General features: G+C 36.4%; 2 protein-coding genes across 2 annotated transcripts in view; both read right to left on the bottom strand.

Moving 5' to 3' along the window:
• The window catches only part of CDKL2 (cyclin dependent kinase like 2), a 29,540-nt gene extending 17,907 nt beyond the window's left edge, over positions 1-11,633 (bottom strand). The window contains exons 1-4 of the mRNA XM_014552046.2: positions 11,153-11,633; positions 9,023-9,221; positions 2,486-2,680; positions 482-660 (exon numbers count right to left, since the gene is read on the bottom strand). Of these exons, the coding sequence (XP_014407532.2) occupies positions 482-660; positions 2,486-2,680; positions 9,023-9,190 (542 nt within the window). The 5' untranslated portion in view covers positions 9,191-9,221; positions 11,153-11,633. The remainder of the gene's footprint in view (positions 1-481; positions 661-2,485; positions 2,681-9,022; positions 9,222-11,152) is intronic.
• A 5,720-nt stretch (positions 11,634-17,353) lies between these two features.
• The window catches only part of G3BP2 (G3BP stress granule assembly factor 2), a 73,736-nt gene continuing 71,208 nt past the window's right edge, over positions 17,354-19,881 (bottom strand). Inside the window, exon 13 of the mRNA XM_032457884.1 lies at positions 17,354-19,833. The gene's annotated coding sequence lies outside the window, so the exon portion shown is untranslated. The remainder of the gene's footprint in view (positions 19,834-19,881) is intronic.

Raw genomic sequence — 19,881 nt, 5'->3', positions numbered from 1 at the left:
GGACACATACAGCAAGGAGAACTGAACGCTAGGAGGGAGAAAATAGAATTCGTCTTTGAAGAATTCATTTACAAAGATAATTTATGTGTTTAAAACGTTTCACTTAGTTCTGTTTCTATCCCCCACCCGTGCCCACCCTACCTTGCCTAATTTCAACAGTGTCAGACATATCCAATCAATGTTACCTCTCTTTACAAGTGATAAATATATCTATTCTTAACTTGCTATTAAAAAACAGACTACTTACTCACCTTGATTTCCTTACCTTTAAAATAATTATACTCACACCAACCTGTTTCACAAGAATGTTTAAAGGCAGAGCACCAAAGACAGTTACAAATCACTTTATAAAGTTCCCTAAACTGAAAACTTTCTTTCAGCATTAGAGGAGTCTTTTTATCACAGTAAAAACATATTACATCTTATCAAGAAGAGAGAGTTAAATCCGCCCTCCCCACCCTGCAGCTTGCTCATGTCTTACTTGCCATACTTGACGTCACCAACCAACAGCTCTGGAGCTCTGTACCATCGGGTTGCCACGTAATCAGTATAAACCTCCCCAGGTGCTGCCAGTGTCCGCGCAAATCCAAAATCACACAACTTGACAACTCCAGACTGGGAGACTAATATATTCTCTGGCTTTATATCTCTATGTATGATCTAAGGCAAAAAGCAGAGCATGACATATATTGGTACATCAAGTTAAACAAATTAATTATCTTTTTGAGCATCTGTCATGTGCAGGGCACTGTTTTTATCCCTATAATGAATACAAATAAAAGCATATAAAATTGTCCCTGGCTTTAAAGAACCTGGGACCTAGTTGAGCAGGAAATAACATTTATGTTTGAAATTGTATTTAAACAATCAAAGACATCAGACGAAATATATATTATTAATTACCAAATCGATTACTCTGATAATGACTGCTCTGAAGACTAAGAGAGTGAAACTACCATTGAAGACTGTGGTGGTCAGGGAAAGCTTTTGTGGAAAAGGATGGGCTCCAAGTAGGTCTTTAACACTAGTGTGACCTGGATAAAAATGTAGAAATGAAAGGGCAATCCAAGTGAAGGCAACAAAAAGAGCAACAGAGTGAAGACGGAACAGATCAGGAGATTCCAGGGAAACGTCTTTTCTGGAGTAAAGGGTAAGTACTAGGGAGAAAGGCTGCCTCAGCTGCCAGCCTGGGAAGTCTGAGCTTGCGTCCAGGCCATGGGAACCCATGGAAGTGACATGACCCATATGGGGCTGAATAAACAAGATGTTGGCCTGTTTATACAGGCTAAAGCACAGAAAGAGGGACTAGAAGCAGGGAGAAGCGCAGTGGGACCACTACGAGGGGATAAGGGCCTGAATTAGTCTGGTGCACAAAGGAACGGAAAGGAAGAGATACAGTTTAGAAATACTTTAAGTCAAGAATCAATAGAACTTAGGAATTAATCTCAGATATTTTACTGAAACGTGGGAATCTAAAAGAATGGTGGTTCCATAACCAAAAACAGAAAAGTTTAGGAAAGTTTAGTTTTGATGAAGAATAATGAGTAGTTTAGTTTTATTATGGGCTTTAGTAGGCAGATTTCTGAGCACCCAAGTGGAGGCATCATCAGGCAATTATAAACATAAAGAGAGTAAAACAAGGTCAGTTGGGTAAGATTTCTGCAGAGAGACTATAGAAGGAGAGAACAGGACACTGGAAGACAATACTAAAAATTCCAGAGCTAGACAAAACAAATTATTAGGCATAATTCCCTACTACAAGTAAACTGTATTTTGAAAAAGTTTTTAAATATATTTATTTTCAACTCTTTCAGAGGACCAGCACCCTAATTGGCATTGCTGAGCGTTTTGCACAGGCTAGCAATTTCTATTACATATAGACAACCTGGTGAGGTCACAGGGCCAGCCCCACATCTACCATTAGCATTTGTTGCTTTTATAATCACACAAAAAGTATCATTAAAATATTTTGTAAAACTGGCAGAATCAATGTGTTATCTGGTATATACTTAGTAAGTGCCATTTTACCAGAGCAGCTTCTATATGATTTTCAAAGGATATAAAATCATTGTGATAGACAACAGGGTAAAAGCGGGGATTTTCACACTTCACAACTAGGCAAGAGAATCTGAACTAACAAGTAAGTGGATCCCTGGGCGAATGCACTTGTCAAAACTCACCACTTAAAGTTAGTGCATTTCACTCAGTAAATGTTACCGCAGGGGAAAAAAAATTCTGCAAACAAATTAAACTATTAAAGTTTTAGAGCTGAAGTGTACTGGTGTCTGCAATTGACTTTCAAGTTAAGTAAATAAGACAGATTAACAAATAGATAAATGAATGAATAGATGAATAAATACATCATAAAATAAATGTAGCAAAATGTTACTAAGTATAGAATTCAGGTGGCAGGTATGTGGTTGTTTACTGTATACTCTTCCAACTTTTTGATTTTTTTAAATACTTACTTAAACTAAATACTTACGTTGTGACTGTGACAAAATCCAATTCCACTGATAATCTGAAACAAATACTTTCGAACTACTTGGTAGTCTAGTCCATTTGGAAAGAGCTCCAAGTCGTCAAGAACTGTATGGTCAACAAATTCAAAGACTAGGTACCATCGCTTTTTTTTCTTACATACTTCCAACAGATTCACCAGATTTTCATGCCTCAGTTGCTGTTATTAAAAAATGCAAAATAATTTTTACAAGATCAAATTACTAGCAATCAGTCACAGTCTAAAATAGATCTTAGCATAAAAAAAATCTAAATAAAATGCATAAACAGGACAAATTATAAAACTATATTCTGGTTTTTATAGTCAAAAGACCATAGTGCTCCATTCTCTTCTCAGAGAACACAATAAAAGCCAATGAGAAAAAGATCTTTGATGAAACTAAGCAGGATCTATGACCCCCACCTACAACAAATGAGGTGGCCCCATCAAGGTGGTACCACACAGGAGTCCAGGAAGATACCAAGAGTCATCTGTGGCTACAAAGCTGGCAGAGCAGAGTTGGTGACATACCCTGAAGAGAAAAACAACAAAAACAAAAAACCTTCTTTGATGTAATGGGAACAGGGTTCACAGACTGTCAGTGAAAGCATCCCTAGAACTGAATGGCACCAAGGAACAGCAGGGGAGGGGAGTCTGAATAATCACACAGAAACTCATTTGCTGAAGCAATCTGTCAGTGAAGCCAAACGAAAGGCAAAACAATTCATTATGAACAAGCTTGCAACTACAAGTTTCAGAGAAATTAAGAATAACATAAGTCAGTCCCACACTCAGGCTTGTATTGTAAGAAACATCATTGTGAACCACAGTGGATTCCTGCCAGCCTGGAACAAGATCACATCTTCTCCTGAAAGCGAACCTCCTACAAACAGCTGGTCCAGGAAGGGCTCACTTCTCTGTAAGATAAGAAACAATCAAAAGGGAACCAATCCAGGATCTATTCACAGATACTGAAGAAAAGAGAAGGAAACACAAATGGCAGATAACACTCAGCAGAAAATGTTGCCACATTTTTTAAAGAGGAAGAAACTACTAGAATATAGTCCTCAAAATCCTTAAGAAAAGAAACTTTATACCCAATGAAATTGTCATTCAACAACAAAGACAACAGAGAAAAATTTCTGAACATAAATTCATTAGGGCAGGATAAGTCTTATATGAATGTGGGTACCATAGTTACAAAATAGAAAATGAATATTTAGAACCTAACAATATACAAATGATATTAGTAACAAACTTAGGAGAAAGAAGACAAGATGCAAATAAAATAAGAGTATGTATGCTGATTTTCTTGTCAATGGGTCAAAACTGTATTTTTCACCTGAAATTCTTAACAAATTTAGGAGAAAGAAGACAAGATGCAAACAAAAGAGAATATATATGCTGATTTTCTTGTCATGGGTTAAAACTGTATTTTTGACCTGAAATTTTTAATTATAAGGTCTAATTATAGGTTTAATGGTAAGCATAAAATAAATAAGATATCTTCTAAAGTCAGATGGTGGATTAATGGGAAAGAGGAGGAAACAGAAATACAATAATCACTTTACAAAGGATTATGTATATTATATAACACTAAAGTTATAAAGTATAAAATAAGGCCTTTCCATATTAGCAAAGGAAACACATTCAATGTTTAGAAAGGAATTCAGAGGCTAAATAGAAAAATATTTTTTAAGTAGCAACATAATGTTATAAATAATAATAACTAACATTTACATAGTGTTTACTATGTTCTATGGACTATTATAAACACAAAAACTCTATAACATTGGTGCAATTATTATCCTGTTTTACAGAAGAGGAAGAAATCAAAGCACACAGAAGTTAAACTTGTTCAAGGTCACACAGCAATAACTGATAGAGGAGGATTAGAACCCAAGAATCTTGGCCTCTGTCTTTTCCTGAAAACATTTCAGTTTTGTTCAGTTCCTCCTTCATGTCCGGAACATCCAACTTATAAACCAGAAGTGCAGCTGACTTGTGTGCAAAATATTTAGATGTCTTATTCTTAACACCTAAGCTATTCTGACTCTAGAGGGGAAAAAAAGAAAACTAAAATCAAACTTATCTGTTACATTATAATTATAAATGGACTAAACTTAGCTATTAAAGCAAAAGATTCCAGATTGGATCACAAAGCGCTTTCCAAATATATTACTGGTTAAGTGAATTAAAGTATATCCATATAATGAAATAAAATGCAGCAGTTAAAAAGAACAAGGCAGTTTTATGTCCACTGGTATGCAATAATCACTAAGATATATTAAGTGGAGAAAAGCAAGATGCAGGTCAGTGTGTAGGGTATGCTGCCATTTGATATGTGCACACCTACTGCTCCGTATATACCCGTAAGTCTGTATATGAAAATAAGTTCTCTGATGGGTATATTTACTTATGAAAGGTGTATACACACACACACACACACACACACACACACACACACACACACACTTAGGTATGCTTATATATAAGTGAAATGACAGCAATGATACAAGAGACAGGAAGAAAGAATTAGGACTATTTTGTTATTATAAGTTACTCATACTACCTGTGAAGTGGCATAGTGTTGTCTGAAAGTGGACTTGGATTAGTTGTAAATGTACTTTGCAAACTGTAGGGCAACTACCTAAAAGATATTTTGAAAGAAGTATAACTGATATGCTAAGAAAGAAGAGAAAATTAGGTTATATTAAAATGCTGAATTACAACCACAAAAAGGCAGAAAGAGTAGAAGACAAAAATAGTAACAAAGAACAAGGGCAACAAATTGAAAACGGTAACAAATATGATAGACAGTAATCCAACTATACCAACAGTAACTCCGAATGTCAGTAATCTAAGTGCACCAATTAAAAGACAAAAACTGTCAGACTGGATCAAAACATACTCCAAATACATGTTGTCTATAAGAAACCCACTTTAAATATAAAGACACATAGAAATTTAAAGCAATTGGATGGAGAAACTATATCATACTAAGACTAATCAAAAGAAAGCAGGAGTAGCTATGTCAATTTCAGACAGGACAGACTTCAAAGTAAGAAAAGTTATTAGGGATACAGAAGGACATAACATAATGATAAAGGGGTCAGTTCTCCAAGAAGGCATAACAATTCTAACATGTATGTGCCTAAGAAGAGAGAATCAAGCTATATGAAACAAAAACTGATAGAACCACAGGGAGAAATAATGAATCCACTGTCATAATTGGAAACTTCAACATTCCTCTCTCAGAAATAGACAGAAATCATAAGGCCATAGATGAATTCAGCAACAGCATCAGACAACTGGATATAATTGACATCTATAGACTACTTCATCAAACAACAGCAGAAATAACGTTTTTCTCAAGCTCATATGGAGTAGTCACCAAGATCAACCACATTGTGGGACACAGAACACATCTCAACAAATTTAAAAGACTAGAAATCATGCAGTGTCTGCTGTCAGGCCGAATGGAATTAAATTGGAAATCAATAACATAAAGATAATTGGAAAATCTCTAAATATGTGGAGATTGAACAAGATTAAATTAAAACACAGACCACCAGTTCCACATTCTGCCCCTGCCCCTCTCCCTCTATCTGTCCACTTATATTTTTAAAAGCAGATGACTGCCACATTTGGTAATGGCAGGCGAGGTAACTCAGACCAACCCTCTTATTGAGAATTTGTAAAAAGTTGGACAAAATATCTTAAAATCTTCTTAAACATAAAGAAGATTTAAGAAGATGGTGAGGAATTACTGGGCCAAAACCAAGAAGAGGAGGACTCAGAAACAATCTCGGGACTCAAAGCTGATTTTGCAGTGAATAAAGTGACAGATTTGAAACTGAGCTTGGATTTTTGTGGCCTCTTGGGACTAAGAGGGAAAGAAAAGTCATATCTAAATGACTTGCAAAGGTGGGTTCTCTGAGAAATCAGCCCTAAAAGTAGTATCTACTCTGCATTTGCTATTTTTTTAAAATATCCTTTGGATTCCTTTCACCCCTCTTAGTAATTAACCACCTTTACTAGTTAACAATTATTTACATTAAAATGTTCCCTGTCCTGGCAGAGGCACACTACCAGCCCAGGACCTCCTTAATTTTAAAGTTCTTTGCTTACAGTATCATTTTCTTGTGTTCTTCATTATTATTTGTATTGGATATTGTTTTTGGAAATTTAGTTGCAGAAATATTTTGAGGCTAAGATAGTTATCTTCCTCCAGAGAAGATACAAATTTGCTTCTGCCATGTGCATGGGATGCTCCCAGTCTAATATGCTAATCCAAATTCAAACTATTTATAGACTTTTTAGAAATTAACACAGGCAATAACAGCTAATAAACTGAGCTATTAATCATAAAAAAATTAATACAGGCATATCAAGAGATAAGACTTGATCAAAAACCAAGAGAAAAAACAGACAATGGAAATAAATACATGGGAGATCTAGAGAATAGTTATTGGATACAGACTTCAGAAGAAAAGCCTGTAATTTCAATAGTCAAAAAAGCAGAATAGAGAGTTTGGTAGCAAACTGGAAACTATAAGAAAAAAGTCTAATGGAAATACTAGAGCAGAAAAATACACCTTTAATTAAGAAGCCAGTGGTTGAATTTAACAGTAGATTAGATACAGCTGAAACAGAACAGCTGAATTGGAGGACAGGTCAAAAGAAAATCTGTTGAAGTAAAGAAAAATAAACAGATGAAAACACAGAAAAGAGTATAGGAGACATATGGGGAAGGTCTAATATATGAAACAATTCTTAAATGGAGAAGAGAAAGAATGGGACAGTAGCAATATGTGCAACAATAATAGCTGAGCATTTTCTAAAAGTGACAAATGACATTATTTTACAGACACAAGAGTCATAAAATCCAAGCAAGATAAATACAAAGGAACCCAGACCTTGGTGCATTATTGTAAAACTGATGAAAGCCAAAATCAAAGAGAAAGCTTAACTGCATCCAGAAGAAAAATAGACACACTAAGGAATGTCCGATCTTTCAATAGAAGCAATGAAAGCCAGAGGAACAGTGAAATGATGTCTTGAACATACTGAGTAATGCCGACTTAGAATTCTATATCCTTGAAAATAATCTTTTAAACAGAAAGTAAAGACTTTTTTTTTTAAAGACAAACACAAATGGACAGTATTCCTTACCAGCAGATCTGCTTTAAAGAAAATAAAGGATATGTTTTAAGTACAAGGAAAATGATTCCAGTTGGAAGCCCAGAAACAGGAATAATTGGTAAGTAATGGAAGGGGTATTGGGTATTTATTCAAAAGGAATAAAATCTTACATAGTACATACTCACATCACAGGGCAATCGTGTCAAAAGCAAATAACCAGGGAGGAAAGCCTAGAAACTGTCCACATGTTTGGAAATCAAGGAAAATGAGGAAATACTTTGAACTGCTAATCAAAATTTCTCAGATACACAGCTGTCCTTAGACGGAAGGTTATAGCCTTAAATGCATATATGAGGGAAAAAAAACCCTAAAAGTTAAAGAAATAAGGTTAGAAAAAGAACTGTAAAATAAACCCACCCCAAATCAGTATAAGGTATAAAATACTGAAGAGCAAAAATTAATGAAATAGAAAAGAAATATACAATATGGAAGATCAACAAAGCCAAACATTGGTTCTTTCTAAAAATAAATAAAATTGATAAATTTCTGGTTCTTCTGGTTCAACTGGGAGTTAACAGAGCAGGCCTGAGACTCTTACCCTTAGAAATCTTGCAAAGTGAATCCTTGGCTGTACCCGGAAACTTGGATTTCAAGAGGGTTCCCTTCATTTCCAGAACAGATAAAGTAGCTCACTGTGCAAACAATATGGTTTATACTGAAAACCTGCGTTTCTTCTGACAGTCTGGAATTTCTACATTAGCCAGGCAGAGGGTGCCTGTGTAACCAGCCCCTGATAAAAAAAACTCTGGGCACTGAGTCTCCAGTGAATTCCCTTGGTAGACAATATTTTACACATGTTGTCATAGCTCATTGCTGGAAGAAACAGTGCATCCCGCGTGACTCCACTGGAAGCTTTTGACAGGTTTCCTCTAGAGTTCACCCCATGTGCCTTTTCCCTTTGCTGATTTTGCTTTATGTCCTTTCACTATGATAAATCATAGCCTAGAGTACAACTATATGCTAAGTGCTGTGAGCCTTCCTAGTGAATCATCGAAACTGGGGGTGGTTTTCGGAACCCCTAAAACAGTTGTTGCTGTATAGACAGATAGAGGATGGATAGATAGATAGATAGATAGATAGACAGACAGACAGGCAGGCAGGCATAGAGAAAAGCAACAAATACTTCTAAAATCATGTTTATATTCATGAGATAAAAGAATATGCATATGCAATCTTATTTGTTTTTTGCCAAAAAAATTATACTTTAAATCTAGTTATGGAAACAAAAGAAATATAAAAACAGAATTTTTTTTCTAAAAATAATGGTCAATCAAGAAACAACTCATTTTTTTCAATTCAATATATATATTTACTTACCTTTAGTAACTTGATTTCTCGCATAGCAATCTTTTTAACCATTTTGTCATCATCACTTTCTAAGAACTTCTTGATGGCCACAATTCTTCCACTATCCTTATTCCTACACTTCATTACCATTCCATAGCTCCCTTCTCCAACCAGTCCTAGGTTCTCATATTTTTCCATTTTAATTGAAAACCAGTAGGAATTTTTCTTGCTGTAAAAACCAAAACATAGAATCAATTATGTTGAGTATATTAGTTTCCTCCACCCTCCCAAACTGATTCTTGCCCACCTGTTTTTCATATTAGGGCAGTCACTGCATTGCATCAATTGCTGCCCTGTGTATTGTTCTGCATATAAATTATGTTTTCCAAATATTCACATATATTTCATAATAGACAAGGCAAATGGAATTGAAGCCATTAACTTTAACTTAATAAATGTCATGTTAATGAAATTTCAATATATTTTTAAAGATAAAGCAATACTTGAACTATTATACAAAACAATTACAGTTTACTTTAGAAAAACACAATTCCTTTTCACTCAAAGGTGAAAAAGGCACAAGTGAATTTGGTTTTAGTGAAGACAAAATTTATTTTTTTACATCAGGTTTAAAAGATCAAAATTGAGGCTCTTTATGCACTTTCTGGTCAATTGGGAAAATATTTGTTCACAAAAAGATTACTCACCAAGTTAACACTAACAACTTTTGATAAACTATTTTTCTTTACTTTTCTCACCATAGTAATTAAATTTCTATATTGAACATATAAAATAACAATGACATCACAGTATATAAGCATATTTTTAAAAATTAAATATCAGTATCAAATACAGTTATTTCAAAAATCCTTTTAATGATTAATCACTACAAGTCTGATTATTTGAATTTTGTGTTTAGAATTCTTTTACATGCCATTATATGGCATTTTCTCAATAAAGGCAATCCTAATGAAATCTGTCTCACTTTACTAATGATTGGTGACAGTCCAGCAATCATTCCACTACATATTTTGGATCAAAAAGAAACTTCAACCAAATACAGTTAGATCTCAATTCATAAGGTTTGATTGCCATGAAATATAAAAACTAATAAACTACAACTTCAAAGTTAAATTTATTTTTAATCTGATTTTGAAATTAAATCCCAGAAGCAAAGAATGAAAAATATGGCTGTTAATCCCAACGTGGTTCTAAAAGTTTGGGGAGGGGAAAAAAAGTCTTTTGGTAACTATATATTTGAATGAAGATTCATAGTTGAATTTTTCTTAACCTGACAATATAAAAACACTCATTCATAAAACTTGGACAGGAAAAAAAATCTTGCCATCAGTTGTGTACTTGTCAACACCAACTCCAATGATTTCATTATTTTACTACCAGTTTTTATAGTAAGTTCTACTATAAACTGTTTATAGTGTCCCTGACACTAACTCTCCATATATTTGACATTTTAACTTCCATTTAAACTCTATTAACTATTTTTAAATAAAATGTCAATGTTTAAAAAAAAAAAAACTCAATGTAATTCTGTCTCTCTTTTCCTTAATTTTTTTTTTCCTTCCACTAAGACAACATATTTTATTAAGGACTAGACTTTTAGGCTTATCATACCAAGGACAAAAATAGCTGGAATCTATAACCTGGATCATTTAAAAATATTAGTAGCTATGTCCTCAGTATTTGAAAATGCAATGTGAACAAAATTAAAATTACCTTAAGCAGGTCTAAGAGAGTCTGAAGAATGTCACAAGCTAACATTCTGCCAGTTGACTACTCCAAGTGTGTTCTCCAATCCAACTGCATGTTTGGTCACACCTGTTTTTTCAAGTGGCACTGCCCACAAATACCTTAAAAGTATCACAGCTTAAAAAGCCTCTTGTTTCCTGAAACAGTTACTCATGAACTGTAACTCCTCATGCCTTCTACTCCTGAATTAAGGGTAATACAAACTAAAAGGAAACCTGGCCAATTGTAATGCGGTAGTTCTGGATGTGGGCCATGTGAGCATATGGTTCTCATACCAATAATTTAGATAATAAAAAATAATGCTGTTTTTTTTTTATTTTGTTAAAGACAGACTGAGATCTATTACATAGTAAAGAATGAGATAATAGAAGCTTTAAAAAGTATTATACTTACTGTTGCTTTTAAATCCTTTCGCGTGGAAAGACCCAAAGGTTTTCAACTTGGGAACAAATTTCAGGTGAAATGCATCTCGCTCGCAGGTCTAAAAGATGCTGACTAGCAAACTAGCAATTCTACTGTTGTAGTGATTTCTTCTGCGGGAACAGTCACGGGTCCCAGGTGAAGCAGGCAGGGAGGCAGATTGGCCTCGACCCTGCCGCAAGCTCACACTCCGGAGGACCGCGGGCCGCATGCTGCCGTCGTCAAGGCAACGACCTCACTCTGTCCCCAACCATAGGCACAAAGTCTCCAGAGAGATACGACCGGGGTTAAAATGCGTCCACGGCAGGCACAACACCTGTTAAGGCCAAGGCCTGTCGGGATAATAGCTGGGGTGAGAGGGCACCGCCTCCCAGCTTGTACGGTGCCCAGTCCCAGGAGTCTGCGAATCTGCTCGGCTCTCGCTAGCCCTGGGCCAAGGCGTTGGCCACCGAGCTGCAAGGGGGCGGGTCCTCACCCTCCCAGGCCCGCCCTGAGTGCGCCAAACTTCCCGTGTTCTGATTGGCCGGGCCCTGTCGTCACGAGCTGTGATTGGCTTAGTGCCAACCACCCTGCCGGTTCACCTGGGGCCCTGCTCAGGTTCTCATCACTGATGCGCAGACGCCAGCATTAGCACACAGCTTCGCTTTCAAGTAAGGAAGCACCTTTCGCCGGGAGGCCTCTCCTTATGTCTGAGGCCAAGAGGAGATTCTAGTGCTCAGGGAAAGGCTCAAAGTGGTGGTGATGGTTTTATAGGATTGGGAGAAAATGAGAGGGGAAGACTGTGCAAAGAACGCGATGAAGCGTTCCTTAAGCTTCCCCGCTGGGCCGGGGAGTGGGCTCCTCACACGAGAAGGTTCTGGCCCGACCGCGATTCGACGCTTCCTTTCCCGTCCGTCCGGGCAGTGGAGCCAGTCTGGGCCAAGTAGGAGATGAGGGTGACAGTCTAAGAGGTGATGATAAGTAGGCGAGGCAAGGTGAAAGTAGTAGGTGACAACAGAACTGACTTTAGGAGGGACTTGGGGAAGACGGCCTAGGCACTGAACATGAGGGAGACACTTTGGAGATAATGGAAGGAGACGAGAGAATGTGAAAGAAATGAGAGAAAAAGGGCTAGGATAGGTGGGGAACTAGCACACATGAGCAACACTTTGGTCTTTTGACAGCCAAATTTGGGTGCAATTGCAGGGTGCGATGTTTAAGGCAGAGACTAACTCAGTCCATGACCAGGCAAGACTGGTAGGTCAGAATCATGCACATACTGAAATCACACAAGAAACAGGGCTTTCTTCATTTTCAAGGAATTTGAGGGTTACACCATACCCCTGCAGTGAAGAGACCTTAAGCACTCAATTATTTTCACATCAAATTATGAAAACTAAACATTTTATAATAGTATTTGGTTTCCGTAATACCTTGATCCAGTTAAAAGTGCCCTGGATAGCAGATACTTATACCTATAGTCAATATTAAGGTATTAATTCCTTCTTGTATACAAAGAAATAAACATTCTGGTTTTTAAACAAACTTTTGTGAGTTTGCTTAGAATGAATTAATCTTCCAGTGCTTGATCACCTTGGTCAAGCTGCTTAAAATCTAGTTCCTGAAACTAATGAGGACCAGACCTGAGACCTGGCTATGGAAAGAATATAATTCTTCAGTCAATACAAGGTGTAATTAGCTCTATCCTTAGCTGTGACCAAGTGGAGGGAGCTATGCCCCGTTTTGTTACCTCTGTAGGCTAATCTGATGAACTTCTTTCGTATGAGAAGCAGATTCCCTTTAAAGTGGCAAATCCAGGTTTTGTTGGGCCTGAAGCTTGAGAACAAGAATGCAAAAATATTTTACTTTTGTAACTTAACAAAAATATTCAACAACATAAACATTTTTAAGGCACCTTTAAGCAAGAGGCCCTGAAGCTTAAAATAACCTGTTTATATCCCACAGGCAACCAAAAGTTTATCCTTTGGTGACTAGGTAATGCTGGAGAAAACAATTTCTTAAGAATTGAGCTTGAAAGCCAACTGTAAAGGAGACATAGGGTATTCAAGAATTAAACATCCTGGGCAAAGTCATCTACGTGTTTGCTGAAGAGGAGGCAGCATTACGCAGAAGCAGGATTGGGTTATTGTTATTTTTTCTTTTTAAACAGGAAAATCTTTGTAAGGAAGAAGAATGGAGAGAGAAGCTTTAAAGAGGCAAAAAAAAAAAAAAGGAATAATTAATGAAAAACCAAGAAAAGCAGTGAAGAGGAGGTAATAAAATATGAAAAGGGCCTAGCCTTGAAGAGGTTTAGAGGAAAGAGGAAAAACAGGAAAACGTAGGACAAACACATTAGCTGGCTTAGATCTTCTCAGTTAAAAAATAAAAACCTTCATTTCTGCACACACACACAAAAAGATAATGGTGAGATTGAGGCTCGAGGGTTTGTGAGCAGAAATTCTATGAAAGAAGACATTTTGATCTGAAAGGAATACAAAACAGTAAAATATGCCCACTTGAGCCTGGACACCATGAATTTACAGTGAAACCAGCTGACTCTGTTTCATAGGACTTGGTATCCTCAGGGTCAAGAATGGAGAAAATAGATGTTATACATAAGCTGCTTAGAGAACTGGTAGTGCAAGGAGATTAAACAAAGAAGAAATCAAGGATGATGGAGAAAGTACCACGGAAATGGTCTGCCACAGGTTCCAGCTAGATAGGAAGACAAATTATGACAGAAGTTAGCTTAATAAACTGAAAATAGAGGCGCTGAGAAAATGGAAGTCTTCATAGGCATAAAAAGTAAGTCTAAAGGGAGTGAAATAGAAAAAGTTTCTGTCAAAGAAAGCAATTTGTGAATTTAAGACCTTGGAAATGGTACAAGATGATGATGATCAGTTCTAAAGGGTGGATTGTTTGGCTGTTCCTTTGGGTAGCTGAAGTTTATTGAAAAAATGTCATTGACTTGAATTCAAAAAAAACTTGAAGTTACTGTATGAAAAGCCATACTTTTCCAGAAAAATCATAACATGAACTACTGCCCAAGTGGGACAATAGAGGAAGAGGTTGAAAGGCACCTTTTAATGACTAAAGAAAGTGAAATGCTCTAAAAATCTAAAGAAAACACTATGGAAGTGCATGAAATTGGAAACAAGAGGACAACTTGAGAGATGGCAAAGAAACAGATTAAAAAGAGACTAAGGACCATATGAAGCAGCAATTCCATTCCTAGGGATATACCCAAGAAAAATGAAATGAAGCATATGTTCACACAAAAACCTGTACATGAATGTTCATAGCAGTACTAATATTCATATAAATTGATATTCTTAATAGCCAAAAAGTGAAACTCAAATGTCCATCAACCAGTGAATAGTGTGCTATATCCATACAATGGAATATTATTCAGCCATAAAAAGGTACAAAATATTCATAGACACTAAACCACAGATGGGTCTTGAAAACATTATACTAAGTGAAACCTTACTTTTTGTAGTCTGAAGATTTTATGGCCCTTCTATTCACTTGGGACTCAATTGAAGTGATGCCTGTGATCAATCGTGGGCCCTAAGTGAAAGATGGTTTGTTTCTTTTTTTTAATTTTGGGGCAATAATCTGACCCAAGCACATTGTTTTGAGATGTCAAAATATGTAGAGAATGACTGTTGCCAAGAGTTATTTAACAGAGATGATTGCTAAAGTGAGGAAGAGAACTGGGCTACTGTAAGGGCTCAGTCCTTAGCCTCTTCTTTTGTACACTCTCCTCCTAGATGATCTCATCTAACCCAATAGCTGCAAAGACCTATTCTGACCAGTCATAGCATGGAGCTCTCCTCAGAATTCCCAAATCATACTATCTGACATTCCTTCTTGGATATCTATTGGCATAATAAACTTAACATGGATAAAAGAGAACTGTTGACTTTCCCTTCACATTTCACTCCTGCTCCTCTATCTCAATAGAATATTGCCTTCTACCCAAGTTGCATAAAAATCCCAGGAGTCATCCTTGAATCCCTTCTTTCCTTCACATTCAAAATCCAATCCATAAAAAAGTCTTGTAGGTTGTATCTCAGATTATCTAATTAAGACCGTTCATCATTGTCTTCACTGCTACAACCCTAATCCAAGCCACCATCACCATCACCCAACATCTCTTCCTGACAGGCTCCTCACTAATTCAGATCACATCACTTTCTTGCCCAGATCCTTACAATCCCACTTTGAGTAAAATCCAAAATACACAGCTGTCCTCGATTTAGCTGTTACCTACCTCTTGGTATCATCTGCTTATTATTATGGCCACAATGGCATCAATGCCCTTGAACACAAGCCAATTCCAAACACAGGGCCTCTGCACTTGTTCTATTTGGAATGCTCTTCCTTTAGATCTTCTCAAGGCTGCTTTCTCCTCATTTCAGGTATCAAGTGGTCTTGAGACTTTTCATTACCACCCTCTGTAATGATTAAGAACAGCCTCAAGTCCAGTCACTATTTCATCCTCTACTAGTCCTACACCCGATTAGCCACATGCTATTGGAAAAGCAGCTAACTCCACTGTGCCTGAGATAACTCTTCTGTAAAATAGTCCTCCTCCCCTTAGGATTACTGTTGAGACTAATGAGTCGTATTATGCCCAGGACTAATCAAGACTGAAACCACTTATATTTGTTGCTTCCCCGCCTCAAAAAATATAAGCTCCCTGAGGGTGGGCTGTACCTGGTGTATTGCCAGCCAGCACCCAGGGAGGTTTCTGGCATATGTTAGATGCTAATACCCACACACTGCTAAACAAGTCTTTCTTCTTTCACACATCTCGGCTGCTAATATTTAAAGTGCCTGCTTTGAAACATCACTCTCCTGTTAAGTCAATCACCCAACTGAAATGTCTCACACCTGTTTTCTGAGTCACTATACTCATCACCATATGCCAGGCAGAGCTTTGCTTTTACCTCTCCAAGCTTTAGTTCACCAACTTAAAAACAAAAAGTAAGAACTTAGTAGGGTTATCAGATTAAGATATCACATATATAAAATGACAGATCCTCAAAAAGTATTCTTTTTTCTCAGCTCTGAACAGTATTTGACACCATTTGATTTCTGTTCTAAGTCTTTACTCTGCCTCATTACTTAATGCTTGTACTTCCTGAATGTAGTAGTTCCTGATTAAGGGATCCTTAATTTTAGGCCTGCTAATGCTGGAGGCTGTGATTTTCCAATTTCCTAAAATGAAGTGAGGATAAAAATGCATTGCATTCAAAGTTTAAATTTTTAGTGCTTACAACCCATTTTCTAAAATTATTCATCCTTTAAAGAAGATCAACACTTTTAGTTAATTTAGTATTTCAAATCCTTTCATGCTAGTTTGACTACAATAACCCTTCTGAGCCTCAGTCTCCTTGAGTGTAAAATAGGTAACTATACCTTACTTGGCCTAAGTATTACATCAGATGTAAAGCTACCAGCAATGTGACTCATAGTCTACCCTCAAATATTGTAGAACTCATTTTAAAGATAAGAATGGATGTAAAGATAACTACTTTCCTGGTTACACTATTTTAAGTGGAAGTATCTACTTTTCATTGATTTGTATCTTTATGCTAACTATTCAGTCATTTTCAGTTCCTTTCAGATACCTGAATTCAGTTGCCGAAAAATAACCTAAATTTTATTTCCCTCCCTCAGATATAATATTCTTGAATTATCACAGTAGCCTCCTGTTTGCATTCTTGGTCCTCCTGCCATCAATCCTCTACATGGCTTCATGTTGCAATTAAGAAAATATCCAAATAAACTCCTTACATGGGCTGACTACATGATCTAGTCCCAACATCTCTACTTCACCTCTTACCATTTTTCCACCCCTTGACCCAATTCCACCCATCCCAGCTTCTTCTCATCACCCTCTAAGCCTTTCCAATTTTGGAGGCTTTACACTAGCTAGTCCCTCTAACTGGAGTGCTCCTATGTTCCATGTCATCTCTAGGTGACTGGGGAACACCTCTCTAAAGCTGCCACTCAGTTGCTCTGTACTATCTTATTTTACACAGCATTTACAACTACTCTTCTTCATTGTCAAGTACATAAGCTCAGAGGGAGCCCTGCAGACTTATCTTGCTCATGGATCCTCAACATCAAGAAAAGTGCCTGGCACACAAGAGGTGCTCAATAAACACTCGATACACTGTTAAATGGTTTGTCTTCATTAAAGCAACGTTTAATAGTATAAAGAAGCACACACACACATGCCAAGATACTTTTAAGGATCACCTATGGGTTAGATTGTGGGAGTTCATTCTTCTGCATTATCTGTACTCTCTATATAATGTGCATAGAATGTTTGTGTGTGTGTGTAGTAAAATATACATAAAACTTACCATTCTATACAGTTTTTAAAAAGGCAAGTTGTCAAGATTCCATACCCTCCTACATAGCCTTATCTTTTCAGGTCTAGTTCACACCAAAATCCATTAACGGTTTCACAGCACTCTTGCCTCCTCGTCATGAAAGCCTGTTTTTTTAACTTGTGTTTCACATATCATGTTACTTTTCCAACTATGCAAGTTAAAATTTTGAATTCTCTGATACCAACTTCTTCCTCACCAAGACCTGGCCATTTTATTTTACTCCCCAGGTCTTTCAAATTCTTTAGGCTTCTACCATCACCACTCAAGTACAAGCTAGTACAACCACTCTATCATAGCTCTTGACTAAAATACTTTAGCATCCTTTCACCTATTTACTCATTGCTTCTTCAATCCTTCAATTTGTTTACTCTGTAGCCAGAGAGATTTCAAAATAGAATTATCTTCCTGCCACTCACCAAAACCTTCAAATTCCTATTGTCCTTGGGATAAAGATCAACCTCCTTAAGGCCAACAAGGCCCCATAGCTACCTTGTTAAATATGCACCCACTCGTTCTCTCCAAAGTTTCAATCCTTTTAAACCTGAGAGCAGTAAATCTTGTTTATTTCATCATTTATCAACAGTACCTAGAAGAGTGCCTGGCTCTTAGGAGCTCAATAGTTAATGAATTAAATGAGCCAATGAAAGTTAATCAGAATAGCAGGAACAAGACCTCCTGCACCTGAAAAATGGATAGGAGAGAGACACAGAGAAAGTATTCAGCAGAACAGATTAGACTTCAAACATTTCTAGGTTAAATAGGTCAGATTAGAGCTGTTCATTATCAGAGAACCAGGCATGCATAAGTCACTTAGAAAGAGAAAATAGTTTTGGACCTCTGGGTTTTGAATTATCTATGACTTCAAAAGGTAACAAGGCAAAAAAGGGTTTAAAAAAATGTGTTTGAAACACAGGATAGGTAGACAGTAAAATCAGCTAACTGAGAAACAGTTATCAGGTAACAGTTGCTGAGGGTCCAACACATTGTTTTAGATAGTTCCTAAAACCATTCAGAGAAGTGTGTGTGTGTGTAGGAGGCAGGCAGTGAAGGTTTCAGGGCAACAACAGTGAGTACACAAAACAGGAGCAGTTAGAATATTGTCACAAAGCTGAAGCATTCCAAGCAGACAGCTAGCTTTACCAAAACACTTAAGAGATCAAGGACAAAGAGTAGTTAATCTTTCTGTGAATGTTTCACTCTAAACCTGCCATTTATTTTGCCCAGTATTTAGTAATGTTAAAAATAGACTTCATTTCCTGTAATTCTGAAGCATAAGGTATGTACACACACACACACTACATAAATAGACTGGAAGATTTTAGTCTTTGTCAAAAATACCTAGAAATGTCATTACTTGGAAATTCTCAGACTTAAGGATGCAAATAGTTTTAAACAACTACTCTCTACATGAAACCTACTGAAATCTATCACAAAGGGCAATCTCAGGATGTGATAAATAATTCATTTATCCAAGAATTTGAAATACTTTGTAACTGCCATTAAACTGATCGTAATTAGAAAGTCTTATAAACACAGGATGAAAGAAAGTCTTCACCTGTAGTTGAAATATAAATTATCAACAAGTTGTCCTAATTTAAAGGAAAAATTTTGAACATCTATCCACTATATTTTTATTCACTCAATACAAAGACTGCATTATATAGCACAATGAAAATGAAGCATCCTGTGTGGCCGAAACTTTCAAATACTTTGTTCCACATAGATTTCCTGGACCAAATGATATTTTGCTCCTTGAAATTTGGTTCTTTTTTCAATACAGTGTGGCATATACATTTTACCCCCTCTGAAAAATGTTTTTCCACAGCCATAAAATTAGATAAATTACAATTATAATTAAAATTGAAAGTGAGTTTAATATACATTTATAAAAATTAAGTCTTACGTCCATGAGAGTATTTAAACAATAGTTATTCTGGCTTTTCTCAAATATAAATTTGTGAAGATTGAGTTAATGAATCTTCATGAACAGTGTTATGAATGTATCAGAAAACTCATTTATACTATCCTTTTTAATGAAGGAAAAGTCTAAAGTTCTGAAAGTACATATGCTTTAGGACCTCATTTTTCATTTGAAGTATATATTCATATTTATAACTAAATGATTCTTTCTCTTAATACTCTTTTAGAGCTTGGCAAGATTGTTGCAATTGCTGAATTGGGTCATGTCCATAACTTCAGATAACCTCAATCTTCCCATTTCTTTTCTTCTTTCCTTCTGAGATGAGGTAGCAATTCTTTGGAAAACTCCAAATTAAAAAAAAAAAAAAAAAAAGTCAGTAGTCTGCTTTAGAC

The sequence above is a fragment of the Camelus ferus genome, chromosome 2, assembly GCF_009834535.1.
Source record: "Camelus ferus isolate YT-003-E chromosome 2, BCGSAC_Cfer_1.0, whole genome shotgun sequence".
Taxonomy (NCBI): Eukaryota; Metazoa; Chordata; class Mammalia; order Artiodactyla; family Camelidae; genus Camelus; species Camelus ferus.
The sequence above is the reverse complement of the archived record's forward strand: the minus strand, read 5'-3'. Positions and strand labels throughout refer to the sequence as shown.